We start from the raw sequence: 20,316 nt of genomic DNA on the forward strand, positions 1-20,316 counted from the left end.
GCTGAGAGTGAGGGACTCGAGTAGCTGGCATGTTGCGGTTCTGTCAGCTGTATCTCATTACGGTCCGCTAGGGCGTGGCCGCCGTGTAGTGTGGCAGGCTTGTGGAGCGGTTGGTGTTCTCTCCTGGCCAGATGGACAGCGATCCCAGACAAGGCGGATAAAGTGCTTCTGTATATCGAGAGGAGCAATACCCGAGTGCTTTTGCAGCTGATGGTAGCATTCTGGTGCTTTTGTGGTTGATACATTGCTGTGTGGTACTGGTGCATTTGGTGTGTTTGCCAACCAAAAATTCAGTACAGAAGTCCATAAGAGTCGTTAGACAAGTTATGGTTGTTTATTGATGGCTGGCAAGAGTGTGAATGTGTGCACTGTGAGTAAGGGCAGTTCAATTTGTGGGCCACATGTCACATGCATGATTAATTGTATTAATCCCAAAGAGTTTGTTTGAACTATATTGTGAACGCGACTCAGTTGTTCACACAGTTCTGCTGAGAATTACCTTTCTTACTTGTTCTATGTGAATGTGTTATTACATCAGAATTTATTAAGATGTATGCATAGGTAGTTTGATAGAGAGCTGTCTGTAGTTTCCTGTGTTAGGTATCTGGTGGTGGTGGTGGTGGTGGTGGTGGTGCTGGTGGTGGTGGTGGTGGCGGTAGACCAATCTGTAGTTGTGTGCTATAATCGCACTGATGTTTTACTGTTGATGTTGTCTCCAATATTTATACAGTTTATGGCGTAGGGCTAAACATTGTAAACTGTTAATGTTATTGTCTGGATGAGGATGTTAGGCAAAAGTTGCATTTTAATTCTTCAGTTTAATGGGATAGTCAAGACTATGTGGAGCCGTCTTTAAGAACCTTCTACTGAAAGATCCTGTTCAATTTTTTAAAGTACATCATTTTCGCAGTTGACTGTATAAATTATTTCTTTTGCAATTGCAGTTATTTTGCTTCCGACCACGTCAAACTTTAAAATCGTCAATATGACTATTTTGTTTTATTGAAAATGTATCAATGTTCCGTTTTTAGAAATATTTTGATATTAAAATAACTGTTCAATTGAGGCCCTCATCTGCACAACCTGCAGCCTAAACGCCACTCCACATTAACCCTACATTACAAGTTTGTGCCTGATATCAAGTCTTACAATTTTTTTTTCCTTGTGGGACATATCTGTCTGAGGATTTGAGTTTCTTATCTATTAGCATGAACACACTATCTAAATTTCCTATTAGCCTGTCAGTTAGAGAGGCATATAATGGTGTGGCGATTGCACAAACTAACCTTATATATCAGTAACACAACCAGTTTGCAGTTGCAACACTTCTTTATTGATTACAGACACATGAATTCATCAGCAGTAATAATCAATTAACAACATACGCACATCAAGGCCCTATCCACAATTAGTATTTACAATATTAACCGTCACACTTGTGAAAACGGCCCCAATGCCGGGACCAACAGATAAATAAATGTTTACAAAGTCGACTATCGCCTTTCTCACTCAGTTTTACACTTACTGAAAGGTAAAATTAATTTAATGGTATCTGACGTGAAGGGTACTATTAATTGTTCTGTTGTACTTAGCATTCTACTACAATCAACGTCCGGAAGATTCTACACTTTATTCAAAACGTCAATTTGATAGACATGTGATAGACGCGAGAAAACGTTAATCTATTACGATATCCCTACGTTCCCCATTGTCAAACTGGTAATGCAGTGTTCTGGATATTCTATTAGCAACAGAGCTAAATTAACCTCAGCCCTTCAGTATCTTGATCAATTGCCCCCAGGTTCAAATCATCCAGTCCGTTCTCCCTTTCTATTTGGTGTAAATTATATTGTGGGCAGCACCATTTCTCCTCAGTTCAAGAGAGCTTTTGTCCATCCCCCTATTTCGTTTATGTAGAGGGTAAGGATCATGTCCAGTAATTAACTGTACTGTTCCCTTATTTGGGTCATCCAGAGGCGATTGTAATCTGCCTTTGGCAGTTGGGAAAAACACACATGCCTCCGGATGGATCTACCGTTCCGATCAAGCTGCATTTCGTCTGGTGTCCAGGTCTGGAATTTTATTTTGTTGCTGACATTTACTCTGACAGTCAATTGCACGCAGTTGTGTCTTCCTCGGGTTAATATCATGCTGCTCTACATCGTACTTGAATGCCGATGGGGCAGAAGCCCAGTATTACCAGTACAGCTTCAGTAGGTGGTGCATGAAAGGCCTCGGTAAACCTGAAAAGTGCTCATATAAGGCTGGATCTGCAGTTCTCCAGTCGCAGCCATTGCTCACATAGTACACATAGATGCGAAGCAGCGTTGTGGGAAGCCTTAACTGCATGCGGCAGCCTGTAATGCAAGACACTGGCTCGCACAAACATGTGCCTAATTTTCACTGCTTTTTCTGTGAGTTTCTTAATGTATCTCATAACATTTCTCTTTTCATGCAACTGGACTCCCAAATATCTGCTGACCTTACTGTGTGATATGGAGGTGTTACCAATTTTAATCATGGTTTTTCTTGTTTGAGGTAGATGAACAGTATGTAAGTAGTTGTGTGTGCTACTATGGCTAATTTATTATTCGAACACCACCGCTGAAGCTCCTCGAGTTCACCATCGGCCCTTTCCTCCATCTGTAACCGAGAGTCCGCAGATACCACTAGCAGGACGGCAGCTGCGCGTGTAGCTTACTACGTAATGTAAAAAAGATTTAACCAGCACCTGTTTTTAAGATAAGAATGAATGGGTAGTTTGAAGTAACAGGACACCAATTAATCAATCGATTAATGAGGTAATGGCCAAACACCGACAAATGTAACTGTCTTACTTGAACCAGAAGAAAACCACTGATTATGAAACTGCTTGAGTGGTTCTCAATGTGTCGAAATAAAATACCGAAATAAGAAATCATGCCAATATTCCTACCCCATTCAGCTACCGAAATTAAAACGTACAAGTTTTCTAAAATATCGTATTATATAAAGATTCTTCCATCTTGAACTCTGAAATTAACGAACGTTCTGATCTGCACCTTCTTCCTGAATTACACGAAGGTTGATAAGGATCGATGTAAGACCATGGACGGCAACAAACGAGGATGCTCATTATACAACCAGGCAGAAAATTATCAAGTCCTCCCTACTTTCTCTACTTAAGGAGACAACAGTGTACAATGTGGAAACCATCGTAATTAGGGAAGCAGTAAAATAAATTAGTTCTTGTGCACAAAGCAGCATGGTGACATTCACAGATTCCCTAAATACACTTATGAGCCTAAAAGAAAAGTTTTTAAAATGAAAAAGATGTGTTATATATATGTATAGATATTGTTAAAGAAGTCGTAGCAAATAAGAAAGCACGAATAGCATTTTGGTAACCAAACAGTAGACAGCTTAGGCAAAATCCTAAATGATAAACTACCTTACCAAGAAATGTTGAGTTTGATCAATGAAAGAACCAGAAACGACTGGCAGATGCAATGTGATTAGAACAAGATTCCAAAAGCCTACAACATATTTTATGTTGCACATTATTAAGTCCTTGATTTAACAATTGCAATAAAAGTGGACAACTCATAATATTGTGAACGCGCATGCACGTAAACCATGGACAATTTCCAACACACATGTTCCGAATAAGACTCAAGGGATCTCCATTGTATGATTTACACAAGGAAGGAGACGACTTGAACCACTTACTATTTTTGTGGACGAGATACAAGACAGTACAAAATTCTTTTTATCATAGCATTTATTAAATCATAGGATCCTGTTGCTGTCGACCTAAAACAGTGAAACAGTGTTCAATGCGATGTTACGCACTTACATATATGTCAGTTATCATGGTCTACAGTGCACAGGATGTATGATTTATTATGGTATAATTACTTTCTAATTACTTTTTTTACAATAAATTTAGACCGGTGCAAAACGCTCAGCCGAAGATGGCTGAATCGTTGTCTGTCGAAATATCGTGGCAAGAAGTCGACATTATCTGTCTACAATCCCGGAGCTTTGTGGAATACTTTAAAGCAGCTTCTAGTGACGTCGTGTTTCATTTAATTATATCCTTTTTGTAAACTGTAGCTTAAGATGTGCTCAATAGAATAGCCATTAAGACAACATGGCAATAAAGTTAAATGGGACACATTTTCTAGATGTTAAGTAAATTATTATTTATTTGATGACGAACAGGGTTTTTTCTTCTTTGCCATCATGAGGGCACCACGTACAAGGAGAACACGGTAAGCGTCATAACTTGATTTTCCAGAAAGTTAACACGGTTGAAGAGTGGTCAATATTAGCTAACACGCGTCTTGGCTTATCCATAAATACTCGACCGTCTCTCAGTAAACGACAGTCAAAGTTCTCGAGGTACTTTATGTGTCTTTGCGTGCGCAACTAATGAGTGGATGGGCAAATATCTATTAGGTACATTACATATGTAGAATCGTGGACATTTGGGAATGTGGGTCTCAAGGGAAGCGTGCAAGGGATAAGTCCCTGCAGTCGCGCTATCCATCTGTGCCCTCGGTGGCTCGCATGCATGCCGGCACGGTAGCTCAGCGTGTTCGGCCAGAGAGCTGGTTAGCCTCTGTAATAAAAAAACTGAGTGAAAGGATCAACAAACGAACTTGAACGTATGTCATTTGACGTCCACAACGACCATACCCGACGATCAACAACGAAAAAATGCAAAAAAATTATAAAAAATGGATAGAGCGTCTGCCATGTAAGCAGGAGATCCCGGGTTCGAGTCCCGGTCGGAGCACACATTCTCAGCTGTCCCCATTGAGGTATATCAACAACACCTGTCGGCAGCTGAGGGTTTCAATTAATTATCATTTGTGTCTCTTTTACCAATTAAATAGTTGAACTTCAGCGGTGGCACAACGGTTAGCGTTGCGACTTCACACTTCTGCGCCCCATGTTCGAAATCTGATTACTATTTTTTCCCTTCATTTAGCTACCCACGCCCGTAGAAAATTACTATACGAATTTTTCCCAAGGTATATTGAAATAACTTTATCCTTATTCGTCTACTAATTCTATATCTGATGAATGCATGAAAAAAAAAAAAAACAGAAATAAATGAGAATTATTTGATATTGCTTTCGGTGGAATTCCTGTATTGTATCTTGATTCATAATCAACTATAACCGCCAGTGTTAGGAATAGTGATCTGTTATGCGTGGTTTGCCGCGAAATTATTGCCAAAGCATGAATCTTCAGCATTATTAACGAAGTTTCTTTCCCGAGTGAGATTAATACGAAGAAATATCACTGTGGCAAACCTGCGTTTGCGCGATGCTCGAGGTGTGTTCGAAATTTCTATGGTTAGAATGTTTCTTCGATTGGTATCATCCGAGGGACTGCACCAAATCTTCTTGAAGAATAAACATAAGAATAAAATACAAGAATTAATAAAAGACTTGATGTAAGAATGAAATGTAAGAAAATCAGAACTTAAAAAGATTATAACCCCCGAAAACACCACGCACATATTACGTAATAAATGTATGATATTGTGAACATCAGTTGTAATTTTATAGATAAAGTAACGCGCTTGGCGCCCGTAACTTATAAAATCATTCGTGCAGTAACCTAGGATCGACATGGGTAAAAAAAAAGATGATAAAATAAAATTAAAAGCAATAATCGGGTTTCGAACATGGGGCTCAAAAGTGAGAGTCTACGACGCTGGCCACTGTGCCACCATTTCAATTGAAAAAAAAGGGCATTTAAATCACGACGAAAAATTTGACCGCTGTTTTCTCAGAAATGGTCGAGTATCTACACATAAGACGAAACACGTTTTCGCCTATTTTGACTCCTCTTCCTCTGAGTGAGGTTTCTGAGAAATGGGGTTATGGCACTTGGTGTTCTTCTCTTGAGTGTCGCAACAACGGATAAAACGAGTGATTTACACAGGTATGTTTGTCTCTGTTTACAATACATGGGAGGCTATTTAGGAGCCGTTTTCTTGTAGCCTAACTGGACGAGCAGGCTATACGACTTTGTTATGCAACACAATTCGAATAAACAGAAGTTCAAAGAAGTAATCTCATCCAAGTCAAAAACCTGAACAATATTTTCCTATGCCATAAAGATGGGCATTTAGAATATTGTAATTGCACAGGCCAAAGCCAGTGACGGAAGCCATAGCCAGTGCGTCGAGTCCGAGACTGGGCTCTGCCCATAGCAGGTCAACGACCTCTGTTGACAGAAGCACCCTTCGTTAATGGGTCAATTCCACACCAGGCTGTTTACCGCGAGTCAACGATCAATGGCCAGAATACTGACAAGCCTTTTGGAAGTTTTTGTGCCATTAAGAACGTTCGGCGAGACGAAGGTGTTGCACTAATATTCCTTGGGCACGGACAGCCGCCAGGCCGCCATATTTGTAACTCCTGAGGCCAGCGAGTCATTATCCGGAAGGTGGGTCATGTTAAGACGCTCAACCTGTGCTGTACGCTGCCCTGAAGTCAACGCCGTAACTGTGATCCGACTGCCAAGTCCGAGTCTCGAACCTCCGACTACTGCCTGACTACCCAACCACTTGGCAGCTCTGCCCACTGCCGTCTCCGCGGGTCTACGTCCGGGATTTTCCTGTCGCCTCACGACTCGAGGCACGTAAGAAGGACCGCCCAGCTTCGTCCTGTTGGGGTCCGTCAGTGCCAGACGCTGCACCGCAGCTAATTAATGGTTTAGGGTTGGCCTCCCTGGAGCAGCAATGCCGGCTGATGCGTCACTGGAACACGAGGCCACAACGTAAGAAGTCTTTATTTGGCTGCCACGGGCTGCCAAGCCTAGGCAAGTGCCGTACTCGATGCCGCCGCAGCAGCAACTAGCGGCGGCATTCGCCGAGTCAGCACGCTGCCTCGCAGCCGTAATATGTACGGTGCAGTGGCGCCCGCAGCGCCTGCGACGCCAAAGTTGGAACATCACGGGAAAGTTCACTGGACCTGACGGGATACCAATTCGAATCTACACAGAGTACGCGAAAGAACTTGCCCCCCTTCTAACAGCCGTGTACCGCAAGTCTCTAGAGGAACGGAGGGTTCCAAATGATTGGAAAAGAGCACAGATAGTCCCAGTCTTCAAGAAGGGTCGTCGAGCAGATGCGCAAAACTATAGACCTATATCTCTGACGTCGATCTGTTGTAGAATTTTAGAACATGTTTTTTGCTCGAGTATCATGTCGTTTTTGGAAACCCAGAATCTACTATGTAGGAATCAACATGGACTCCGGAAACAGCGATCGTGTGAGACCCAACTCGCTTTATTTGTTCATGAGACCCAGAAAAAATTAGATACAGGCTCCCAGATAGATGCTATTTTTCTTGACTTCCGGAAGGCGTTCGATACAGTTCCGCACTGTCACCTGATAAACAAAGTAAGAGCCTACGGAATATCAGACCAGCTGTGTGGCTGGATTGAAGAGTTTTTAGCAAACAGAACAGAGCATGTTGTTATCAATGGAGAGACGTCTACAGACGTTAAAGTAACCTCTGGCGTGCCACAGGGGAGTGTTATGGGACCATTGCTTTTCACAATATATATAAATGACCTAGTAGATAGTGTCGGAAGTTCCATGCGGCTTTTCGCGGATGATGCTGTAGTATACAGAGAAGTTGCAGCATTAGAAAACTGTAGCGAAATGCAGGAAGATCTGCAGCGGATAGGCACTTGGTGCAGGGAGTGGCAACTGACCCTTAACATAGACAAATGTAATGTATTGCGAATACATAGAAAGAAGGATCCTTTATTGTATGATTATATGATAGCGGAACAAACACTGGTAGCAGTTACTTCTGTAAAATATCTGGGAGTGTGCGTGCGGAACGATTTGAAGTGGAATGATCATATAAAATTAATTGTTGGTAAGGCGGGTACCAGGTTGAGATTCATTGGGAGAGTGCTTAGAAAATGTAGTCCATCAACAAAGGAGGTGGCTTACAAAACACTCGTTCGACCTATACTTGAGTATTGCTCATCAGTGTGGGATCCGTACCAGATCGGGTTGACGGAGGAGATAGAGAAGATCCAAAGAAGAGCGGCGCGTTTCGTCACAGGGTTATTTGGTAACCGTGATAGCGTTACGGAGATGTTTAATAAACTCAAGTGGCAAACTCTGCAAGAGAGGCGCTCTGCATCGCGGTGTAGATTGCTCGCCAGGTTTCGAGAGGGTGCGTTTCTGGATGAGGTATCGAATATATTGCTTCCCCCTACTTATACCTCCCGAGGAGATCACGAATGTAAAATTAGAGAGATTAGAGCGCGCACGGAGGCTTTCAGACAGTCGTTCTTCCCGCGAACCATACGCGACTGGAACAGGAAAGGGAGGTAATGACAGTGGCACGTAAAGTGCCCTCCGCCACACACCGTTGGGTGGCTTGCGGAGTATAAATGTAGATGTAGATGTAGATGTAGATGACGCCAGGCCGCAGTCAGGACGACGGCGCGTACATGTTATTGTCCGAGCCTAATGGAATAATGAAGATATGCTATGTTCACAGACTGTTTTGTTGCAGCCACCCTCTTCTGACTGCTGTCCCCTCACCAGCATACGAACCCAGGAGGTGGTAGTGGAATGCCTCCCGACAAACACGAAGGCGCTCCCGTCACCCAGCACCGGTCATTGCACCCTGGACCCCTTGCAATACACTGCTTGAAAATTGCTAAGGAACAGAGACATCCTTGGACAGGAATAATCAAAAACAGTGATGGGCGATATGGAACACAGTACATACATAATAAAGATAGAGCGGTATATTTATAACGAAAAATGGTACAGATTTCACGACATGAGTAATCAGGATAACAGGAATTTAAGGAAAATATTTCGTTATATTAAAAAAAATTACCGCAAAATTTTTGAAAATTGGTATTCCAGTTCTCGGCTAGATATAAAGAAGTATTTGGTATGGGACGAAAGTTGCTATGGAGATATCTCTACAAGAACGCAAAAAGCATGATTAACAAAAAATTTGGACTCCAGCCATCAGAATCACTTTTAGGTTAGGAATGCATTCAGAAAAGACCATGCTTATATGGATTTAATTAGCATGAACAGCTTCGAAGGTCTTGCAGTTTGTGTACAACATAAAAATTCGATTAAATAAAAATAACATCTATGCAGGCCACATAGTCTACGCGAGCGAAGGAGCGGGCGCGAAGCTAGTCCGCAATAAATTATTGTGTGATGTTATCTTTACGCTGTGGACCATGTTACAGCAGAGAAATGTGAATTGAAAAATTGTTTCTGAACATAGCTGACGAAGAAATAGTAAAGTCAGCTATCTAACATTGTGCATCAAAGTGAATTATTCCCAGCAAAATGGTTCAAATGGCTCTGAGCACTATGGGACTTAACATCTCAGGTCATCTGTCGCCTAGAACTTAGAACTACTTAAACCTAACTAACCTAAGGACATCACACACATCTATGTCCGATGCAGGATTCGAACCTGCGACCGTAGCGGTCGCGCGGTTCCAGACTGAAGCGCCTAGAACCGCTCGGCCACCAACGGCCGGCTATTCCCAGCACACTGGTCATTTAAGGAGATGGAAAAATAAACATTTCTGTTCTTAAACTAGCAGGACGAAAAGAATTCTACCAATTTTCCTTATCAGTCAGTCGACCGAAATCCAAATTCAGAGACCAAATGCCACACATTTTTAAAACTATCTGATTCATATGAAGTCTACTCCAGCACAGCTTCTAGAACACAGTGTCCAATCCTTACCTAATATCCACTCTTAAATGTACCATTCAACACACTGATTTCAACACCATACTTCCTGAAACGCAGAACTATAGGACAACACTTGCTTCTGGCCTGAGCTCAATAGTTTCTGATAACAAAAAAAGAGGAAATCCGTCGGCTATCATAAGAGATTTCTCAGGACTTCCAAAGGTTATCATTAACTGGGCAGTTAAAAATTCTCCTAGTTAACAATCCAGTCATCCCATCGGCACAACTTGTTTCCTCAATCGAGCTCTGTGACTGAAGTTTTTCTTCTGGTGTGACAGCTGTACTAACGGCTTGAACAACTGTAAATTGTACCAAACCTACGATACATCGTACAATTAAGGGCAGTTCAAGGAAATAAAAACAGCCATTAATCTTATACAGCCTACGCCGTGTGAAACAAGAAAGTAGTTTACAGAAAAGTTGTGTATTTTTTTCGGCCCAAGATATACAATCACACAGGGCTAGAGTTGCGCTCTAGCAAAACTACGGTTCCATCGTTTTGGTACCTTAAGTAAATGAGTAAAAATGGCAGGATTACCGGTAGTACTGGTAGCATCGGTAGAGAAAGAAATCTAAATGAATATATGAGAGAGAAACTGGGAGCCGACCACTTCTCTTTGTTTGTTTTACACACAATTAGATCCCGCACATCGTTCAGTGTTAATGCATTGTGTATTTTATATCCTTGAAAAAATCAACTGCTTTTTATAATTAATAAAAATTAATTGCTAGCGTAACTTCTGTGCTTTTATGTAACCAAAGCAATTACTTTTGATGCAAGTACAGCTTGTATACAAAAGCATAAAAGATATACAGAACTATTACTGCGCCAGCCGGGGTGGCCGAGCGGTCCCATAGTGCTCAGAGCCATTTGAACAATTTTGTTTTATGTCTTTTTTATTTTACCTTTTTTTGAGAAAATTGCGTTTTCTAGTGCTATTTGATAAATCGGTATTGTTGTTTTTATTTTTCCTACAAATTCCCTGCATTTCTTGTTATAAACTAACAATTTGCGAATAAAACCGGAATTAAATATTGACAATTTCAATTTTGCTATAAATACTGTTTATTTTTAAGTAACAGGTAGGAGGATAACTATGTAGAACGAAAATGTTGTACAGGCTACGTAACGAATTATACATATGCTCTCTGTTTCTAGACGATCCACAGCTTCCGGTTTCAAGAGGAATCTAGCAAAACTCTGATCGCATGCGCAAACAGAGGTAGCGCCAGATAGGAATACAACACCTGATGCTCAAGTATCATCTTTGCTGTCTTATTTGACCAAGGCTACTAAGAAAACTACCATCTACGTCTGCTTATGATAGTTTACGGTGGCCTACAACTCTAAGCATGCCAGAATATCGTATTGCCTCGAATTAACGATAGCAGTACACTGGTTTATGTCCTACGTTTGTCAGAAAATACGACGCTCCCAATCTGCGACATCTAGCGGTCCCGCAGGCCTGCTTATGTAAGCGACGCATTGATTTACGCATCGCTGCTAAACAAACATTTTTGACAGCCTCGCCTTCCGGTAGCAAGAGTTTATCACAGCAGTCGAGCCTGCCTGGAACCAGTACAGGCTGTCTCTGCTAGCGATCGAAGCTATAAGGTACACACACCAGTACTGTGCACGCTCGTTTGATTCTGAAAGAGACATGCCTGCTTCCCCTCCCTCCCCTCACACAACATCCGTTTGCAATTCAGTCACGATCAGGAACTCCTCCCTGCTGCACCTGGCTGTAGCCCGGCCATGGGTGGTACCGCGGTTCTCACCAACTTAACAAGCATCGTCACCCACTGCAGAACAAACGCTGCCATGGGTAGCATTTTCTTGGTCTATTCACGTTGAGTTTCAGTTGGTACGCTCAGTCTCTCAATGGACTCTCCATTGTCGAGGACAAAGCGTTAGGTTTAACACTATTTAATCAACTCTGGAAATCGGCACTAATACTCGCCCTCTACATGTATGCCGCTGTAACCCGCAGCAACGTACATTACCTTCCGTTTCAAAAGGAACACTGGGCTTAACAGCTCTATTTCATTTCAGAAAAGCACTTGTCTCACGTCAACGCTACTTGATCACATTCTTTTACATATAGTGCGGGACATCAGTAAGCGAATACTATGCAGACCAATTTTCGTTAGAGTGGCAACAAGCAGCAACTTCGTTATGATTATCTGATTTCAAGTCACCGTTGTAGTTTCTTTTGGTTGTTGATTTCAATGTATGCCTTCGTTATATATCACGATGTCACAACATAGTACGTCGTCCACGCAATAGTTGTTTCTTCTGCGTGAGCAGTGACCAGATTTCACGAAGAGTTTCTTCTTCTTACCCTTCTTCGTTTCACAACAGTCGAATATATCGCGCCAGCCATCGTTATCGATAATAATCGATAATATTCTAATACATTTCAGCACTTTCAAAACAGCTGTAGAACAAACTGAGGGTATCTTTTAGTTGAGATTAATTACAGAATAGGAGTAACTCATACAGGTGTAGATACAGGGCTTGGACAAAAATATGGAAACCCGTGAGAAATGCTTGCCTGAAAATAAATGCAGATGGTAGCCAAGGCCGGCCGCTGTGGCCGATCGGTTCTAGGCACTTCAGTCCGGAACCGCGCTGCTGCTACGGTCGCAGGTTCGAATCCTGCCTCATAGATGTGTGTGATGTCCTTAGGTTAGTTAGGCTTAAGTAGTTCTAATCTAGGGGACTGATGGCCTGAGATGTTAGGTGCCATAGTGCTCAGAGCCATTTGAACATTCTTTTTTGCTAGCCAAGCCCTTAAATGATGGTGTTTCATTTGACTATAGCGGCACCTGTGCCATGACCTCAGTACATTACATGTGTCAGTCGTGGTCAGAAAATAGTTGTGAGTGCATTATGTCAGAGTTAAGTGCATTCGAACGCGGGCAAATTGTTGGTGTTTTCTTAATCAAGGGAGCCGAAGTGGTTGGTGTTTCAAGTGTCACCATATCGACGAGTTGTACCGCACACAAGGAAAGCGTAAAACCATCCTCTAAGCTACAGCGCGGACGAAAGAGTGTGTTGAGTGATCGTGACAGACGCTCATTGAAAAGAACTATGATAAAAAATAAGAGGAAGACAGCTGCAAAGGCCACTGTAGAAGGGAATGTCACACTCGCGAGCTGTCAGTACCAAAACAACACGAAGCGATCTCCGTAAGCCGTGAATTTCAGTGCGATCAGGAATTCGAAAATCACACATCAGTGATTCAAATGTCCGTAACAGGACACGGTGCCGAATCCATAAAAGCTGGACTGGGAGCAACGGAAGCAAGTCGTTTGGTCGAGTAAGTCTTGTTCCACACTATCCCAACTTCTGGGAGCCAAAAGTGAAATATGGTGGGTGTTCGTTGATTTGGAAAGCTATATCATGGTATTCCATGGGACTCACGGGTACTCTGCAGGGTCGAATTACTGCCAAGGATTATGTAGCCACTTTGATTTATCAAGTCTGCCTCACGGTACGATGTTTATTCCCAGTGGTGATGCTGTATTCCAGAACGACAGGGCCCCTGTTCACACAGCTCCAGGACTACTTTTCTGAGCTCGACAATGCATTGTCGCATCTTCCCTGGCCACCACAATCACGAGATCACAGTATTGCTGAGGCCCTGCAGTGTACTTTGAGGAGAAAGGTGCGTCATCGCTATTCAGTCCCTTCATGGTTACCTGATCTTGCTACTATTTTGCAGGACCAATGGAGTAAGATTCCCTTGAAAACCAAACAGTATATTATTTATCCGTACCGAGACGGCTGGAAGCTGTTTGGAATATCAACAGTTCTCTCAGACCATATTAGGCATGGTAATTTGTTGTTGTTGGTAGTGGTGGTAGTGTTTCCACATTTTTGGCCAACCACCATAGCTGTCACACAGTTCGCCATCAATATGCTTTGCATATGACAACTAATTGCTGATTTTCTTTTTTCAGAACCTTTCAGTGACTCTAAACGGTTGCCTGCTCTTTATCTGAACCGCAGAGTACAAGCTATGGCTGCGCGGAGTGGCCCCGCGGTTAGAGGCGCCATGTCACTGATTGTGTGGCCGCTCACGGGCATGGGCGCGTGTGTGCTGTTCTTAGCATAAGTTAGTTTAAGTAGTGTGTAAGTCTAGGGACCGATGAACTCAGCAGTTTGGTCCCTTAGCAGTTCACACACATTTACCAGTTATGTCGAGAGGAAAGTTCTGTTAGTTGGCTATGTTGTTTTGTTAGATGTACGATATTAATGATACTCAGTTATCTTGTGTAAATAAAAGGCCTTGCTCCGAAATCTACCCAAGAAGCATATTTACATGAGTAGAATCGGTGGCAGTACAGAAAGTGAACGTTAAAAAATGTCAATTTAGCATTTAGATGCGTCACTTTTTTCGGTGGGACACATGGATTCACATTTTCAGTTGTACACATGCAACAAATAAGTGATCATCATCGTGTCACTAGCTCTTTACTGTCACATTCGCATGACTGTACTTTGTTACGAGCCTGCATTTGATGCTATATGTTATACCTGATGATAGACGAACCCCCTTTTGTTTTTCTTACTAGTTTTAGCTTTTATTTGTACCTTGTATATCCCTATATTATTCTCGGTGCAAAGTTCCATTAAAGTTCTACTTTTCTTAAACTAGCCCGGAATTTGACTAACAGCTACGAACCTTATAATTAGCATCCTACCTGTTCTATTCGTAATTTTTGTATGTTAAATTTAATCAATTATTTTCTTCTTAAATAGTGTTTTATAGACGTTGTGAATATCTGCGTTAGTAATTCTTGGAAAATAAACCTACCTCTGTCACCACGTTTTTAATCCTTCTCGAAAACTGGAAGCATTATTAACAAAAGGCATTGTGGCAGAGATGAAATTTTATTTACCGCACTTAACCAATGGTGGTGAAAATTCCTGTCAGGTCTTGCTCTCTAACTTTTGCGACCCTATAGCCTCGCTATTTTTGCCCTCAATCTTCGTGAATACTCTGCCCTTCGGGGTGCCAACATAATTCGTTTATTGTACAGAATCATTTTATTAAGGTCATTTAGTTTTAAAATTCTTTCCACTAGTAAACTAGTGTCATAACTAACATCTGTGAAGAAGTACTGTTGATTAAGCACGCAGTATTTAACGTCGTTAAACCTGTTTAACGTTAACTCTGAAACATTAAAAAAGCCTGTAAATTGTGAATACTCATTTTCCTCGTACTCACTAGTGTTTCTAAGATTATAGTATAGTGTAGACGTCAGCGAAGCCGCGCGGAATTAGCCGAGCGGTCTCAGGCGCTGCAGTCATGGACCGTGCGGCTGGTGCCGGCGGAGGTTGGAGTCCTCCCTCGGGCGTGTGTGTGTGTGTGTGTGTGTGTGTGTTTGTCCTTAGGATAATTTAGGTTAAGTAGTGTGTAAGGTTACGGACTGATGACTTTAGCAGTTAAGTCCCATAAGATTTCACACACATCTGAACATTTTTTGAAGTGAGCGATGCCTCTCGCTTTGGTTACTAATCGCACACTCCTACGAAAAACTGTCCTGTGGTAACTTTGAGAATTTGCAAGATGAAGTATGAAAACAAGTTTCGACAGTCCAGTCGATGGGCTGGCAATTTGCCAAAGACGACGTGGAAAATAAATTGTAATGCAGTGGAAAGATATAACTTATCAAGTTCAGTCCATGGAATGCTATCAGGGATGCAACTATGATACGGCACTCATATTTACCGCAATTTACAGTACTTGAAACTGTGACAAAGAGTTTAGTAGCCGCACGTTACGAATCTAATGTAGTGGAGGATTTGTTACACTACCTAGTCACTGTAGCTAAATTATAGTTGGCTGTTGTAAGTAACGTATTCAAATGCAACGTTTTCAACCAATAAAATGAAAGCTGCAGAAATGTAATTAAGTTCCATAACAATTAGTTATCATTAGAGCTGACTTTAGTTTATGGTCGTTATGTTTCACAATATTACTTGATACTTTGAAGAGTTTACACCACCGGAACAAACATCTTTCCACCACGTACGTGAATTAAGAATCATAATAAGTCGCTTCAATAAATATCAGGTCAATGTATTATTTTAAGAGAAACGTAACATTGTTAAACAGTCTTTACTCTTAACAATATGTGGCCGATGAATAGGTGCCGGTTGACTCTCTATTTTCACAATAAGTGTATGACAGCAGTATTTGGTGGAGTCATATGTTATTTTCACAGCTGATTCATTGTACAAAATCAAAGCCTCTGCAGACCAAATGGAAGAACCCTTAAACTACAAAGGCATTATGGGATGCCTGCCTTAGACATTTTCTGGCGAAACACTTTCCAGTGCTTCGTTTTTCTCATATACTGAATAATTTAGTATTGGAGGGCAGCGTGAAGGGTAAAAATCGTAGAGGGAGACCAAGAGATGAATACACTATGCAGATTCAGAAGGATGTGGGTTGCAGTAGGTACTGGGAAATGAAGCATGCACAGGATAGAGTAGCTGCATCAAACCCGTCTCAGGGCTGAGGACAACAACAAAAACAACTGAATAATTACAGTTTCCTCGCCATAAATATTCTTACTGGTTTGGTGCACCCTGTCACGATTTCCTCTCCTGTGCCTCTTTGGCTCAGAGTAACATATCCAACGTCGTGAATTATATGCTGTGTTCATTTCACTCTGTTTGCCTGCACAATTTTTGTCCTGTGTAGCTCCCTCTACCACCATGAAAGTTAGTTCCTGACATCTTTCACAAAAGCCATTTCACTTTTTTTCCTTGTACTCCTCATTGATTTCATTTCCAACTGACATGTTGCTGCATTCCTTGCTTTCTCTAGATTTTTTTCTGTTTGATTCTTCCTGAATGAAATTCTGTTGCCTTCAATTTCTTCGAAGTTACCTTTCTTATGCCTCTGTGTGTGTCCAGTTTCTGTGACTAACCATTTTACACATGTCCACCCTACTCAAGTAAACAAGAGTAGGTACCTCAGGAGAAGTAACCATTAAATTTCGGTCGTGCAGCTGTATAAATTCATTTCTCATAATATTTTGGCCATTCACCTTTCGGAAATCTTCAGAGTGAGCAGACAGAAGTAGGTTATCAGTAGGCATACGGGCACATACCAATTTTGTGAGCTATATTCAATATCATGATGCAACTCCATAGTCGTCAAATGACATAAAATTGGAGGGAAACCCCTGTCAGTCAATGGGACCAACAAGGATCATCCACCTCCTGCACTCCATCTTTTATAACTGAGACAATTGAGTGGGAAGGATTCACTCTGCAGCTGAGCAGCGCAGAGACAGGATCAGCCTGCGTCTATTTGTTAGTAACAGATTACGTTACATCACGTCACTTGAGTTGTACTAGTTAATAACAATTTAATATTACGTCATTGGAGGCACCAACACAGACCACACCCTGGCATATATACTCATCTTTCCACAGTTTTACGTGTTTTCATATTTTCCAAATTTTACGTATGTTTCAGCTATTTTCGTATTTTTTCAGATTTTTCACACCTTTACGTATGTTTCCAGATTTCTCGTATTTTATGCAATTACGCGGTTTCTGACATCGGGCTAACGTTATGATGCTTTCAGGCAACCACAATGCAGTATGTGCTTGAATTAGTTATCACTGCTATGGAACCACCCCTCCCCAACTCCAACTCTTACAACTGGGGCAGATTGAAGCTGGGCAGCACGGGGAAAGCGTTTAGGCTGTGTGTATTGTTAATTACAAATTACGCTAAGTCATGTCACTCGAGGTCTATTTGTACTCTCATTTTTGCATATTTTCCACAGTTGTATACATTTTACCCAATTACTTGTGTGCTGCCCCGACGTCAACATCGCTTAGCGTCAACGTCATGACGACGTATCGCAGCATGATATCGCGTCACGACATCACGATAACGTCGCATCGCGACGTCTCAACTTCATGATGCTTAAATAATGACGTCACGTCATATAGATGACTCCATAGCAAATTCTATAAGCACTACCAATTTCTAACCGAAGATGCTTGGTGTACAGGGAACACCACACTGACAGACCAAACCCTCCCAAACCATCACTAATTTAATACATTTTGTGACATCATAGTAATTCTGATGCTTCCAAGCAAAGATACAGCATTACGCACCTAGAGAGGTGACCAGTAACTGCAAAGACGTTTACCAGTTAGCCAGTTATTACCCTTTTTTTAAGATGAAGCAACATTTCTTGTAAGTACACTTCCTCTTCTATAATTCACTAATTTCTTCACTTGTTTTCTGCTTCTCCATCCCATCAGTCAATGCTGAGTCTTGTGTCTTAAGGACAGGGGGCCATTGGCAACTTACAGTTTTACTACTTTTACCAGGAATCAGTCACAAAATGATGTCACTGAAACGTACTATTCAAAAAATGCTTAAAATACAGGATGTACATAAAGTTAAGGAACACATTCAATTATTTATTACACAAGAACCAAAAATTGTACAGATATCATACATATATCGAAACCTCGACAGTTTTTTTCACGTGTACCGCCACAGCGTAGTTTGGTAGTTTTCTGATAGAGCTAGTCGCAAACATGGCGAGTTCCAGTGCGGAGCGAGCTTTCTGTGTGTTGGAATTCGACAAAAAGAAGTGTGCTACAGCTGTTCGACGGACGTTTAGAACCAAGTGTGATAAGAAGACACCCACAAGGAATGCCATTTACCACTGGCACAACAAATTCGTTACGACGGGCTGCTTGTGCCCGGCAAAGAAAAGTGGACGTCCCAGTGTGAGTGAAGGGAATGTGGAGTGCGCACGAGAAACATTCGATTACCGTATTGACGTCTGCCGGGTCACTCATGGTTCACACATCGAATGTTTGTAAAGCTCTCAGAGTTTCTCTTCAAAATGCAGGATGCATGATATCTGTAAAATGTTTAGTTCTTCTGCAATAAATAATTGAAAGTGTTCCCGCACTTTATGTACACCCAGTATTTTAATGCAGGCAAGCATACCATTAGCCAAGTAACTTAGTCGTTAGGCTACACTCCTGTTCGTACTATTAAATTTTAATTAATAATACGCATCAGAATTTTGCAATAATTTTATTCTTCCAAGCAGATGATACAGTTTCTATAAATATGTAAGAAAATCTAGATAAAGCGATATATCTATTACAAGTTGATTGGAATCATGCTGAAGCAGTTTGGTTCCCTCGTTGCAGTACTAGCTAGACAGAGCTTGCAGCCATCGCAGCGGCCACTACCGTCCCGCCGCTTTATTGTCATGTTGTTGTTCTTCTCGTGCGCCCTCCCGGCCAGGTAAAGGGTCGAATTCTAGACGCTGTCGTAGTCGAGTGTGCCGTCTACGTAGGCGCTGCTGAAGCGCGCATGCCGCTCCGTGTCCACGGCCTGCGCCTTCACCGCTGCCTCTTCCTTCATGGCGTCGCGCCACGCCAGCTGAAACCGTACCAAGTAATTAACTGGAGGTACTTGCAAATGCGACTACTACGAGTTATCGGCAACTGTTGCTGCAAATGAGAGTCTAAAAGCTAAGCATTATGGACGATGAAATATTGTATTGCGTGTAACATAATTCTAATCGTTGAAGATAATCCTGAGAGAAAACACAGAATCTAACGTAGTGGATCAAATGCTATTTTAGTTCATTTTTTAACGTCTGCTAGGCATTCTCAGAATCACAAATTAAGGCAAAATATACGAGCGGTGTTCGGTAAGTAACGCAACAAATTTTTTTCTCTGCCAGTTTCGTTTGAAAAACTTCGGTATTTGCTGTGGGACATTTCTTGCTTCACCCCTTATAGTTTCGTGAAGTTCCGATAGCTGGCGGCGCTATATGTAACCTTCAAAATGGCGTCTATTACGGGGGTGCGTTCCAAGCAGAGGAATACCATTGTGTTTCTTTTGGTGGAAAACCAGAGCTTCACAGATATTCAGTGGCAGTTGCTAAATGTTTCCGGAGATCAGACAATGAACAGAAGCACAACGAGTCGTTGAGCAAGGCGTCTCATCATCGCAAACAAGGTCGCACAAACTTACCATATGTCCCGTGTGCCGGCCGGCCGCACACAGGTGTGACTCCTGCAGATGTGGAACGTGCGGACCCTCTCATTTGAGGTGATCGGCCGATCATGAACGCCTCTCTCCTCGACTGGAGGTCTGTTGGTAGTGCTAACACGTCCGCTTGTTAGGGCGCTCAGGTGTGTGCCTTCTGGGTTTCTCGCCGCCTAACTAAAGAGCGTAACGAGCAACGTAGGCTCCTCTGTGTGTAATAATTGCTTATGCGTTACTAGGCTTATTATGACTTTGTCAAATGTCGTCACAGGCGATGAAACATGGGTTAATCACTTCGAATCAGAAAGATGACAACCCATGGAGCGCGCCACACCGTCTCCCCTCTGAAGAAAAAATTCAAAGTCTCAATCTCAGCCAGTTCAGTCATGGCGACGATCTTCTGGGACTAGGAAGGGATTATTCTGCTTAATGTCCCCCTCACAGTGCAACGATAAATTAGTGTAGTGTACTAACCTCAG

The 20,316-nt window shown here is 42.0% G+C and overlaps 1 protein-coding gene across 1 annotated transcript in view; it reads right to left on the bottom strand.

The window, feature by feature from the left end:
- Positions 1–18,853: 18,853 nt before the first annotated feature.
- LOC124794929 (pyrimidodiazepine synthase-like) overlaps positions 18,854–20,316 on the bottom strand; it is an 84,479-nt gene continuing 83,016 nt past the window's right edge. The window contains exon 5 of the mRNA XM_047258642.1: positions 18,854–19,222. Coding sequence (XP_047114598.1) covers positions 19,100–19,222 — 123 coding nt within the window. The 3' untranslated portion in view covers positions 18,854–19,099. The remainder of the gene's footprint in view (positions 19,223–20,316) is intronic.

The sequence above is a fragment of the Schistocerca piceifrons genome, chromosome 1, assembly GCF_021461385.2.
Source record: "Schistocerca piceifrons isolate TAMUIC-IGC-003096 chromosome 1, iqSchPice1.1, whole genome shotgun sequence".
NCBI lineage: Eukaryota > Metazoa > Arthropoda > Insecta > Orthoptera > Acrididae > Schistocerca > Schistocerca piceifrons.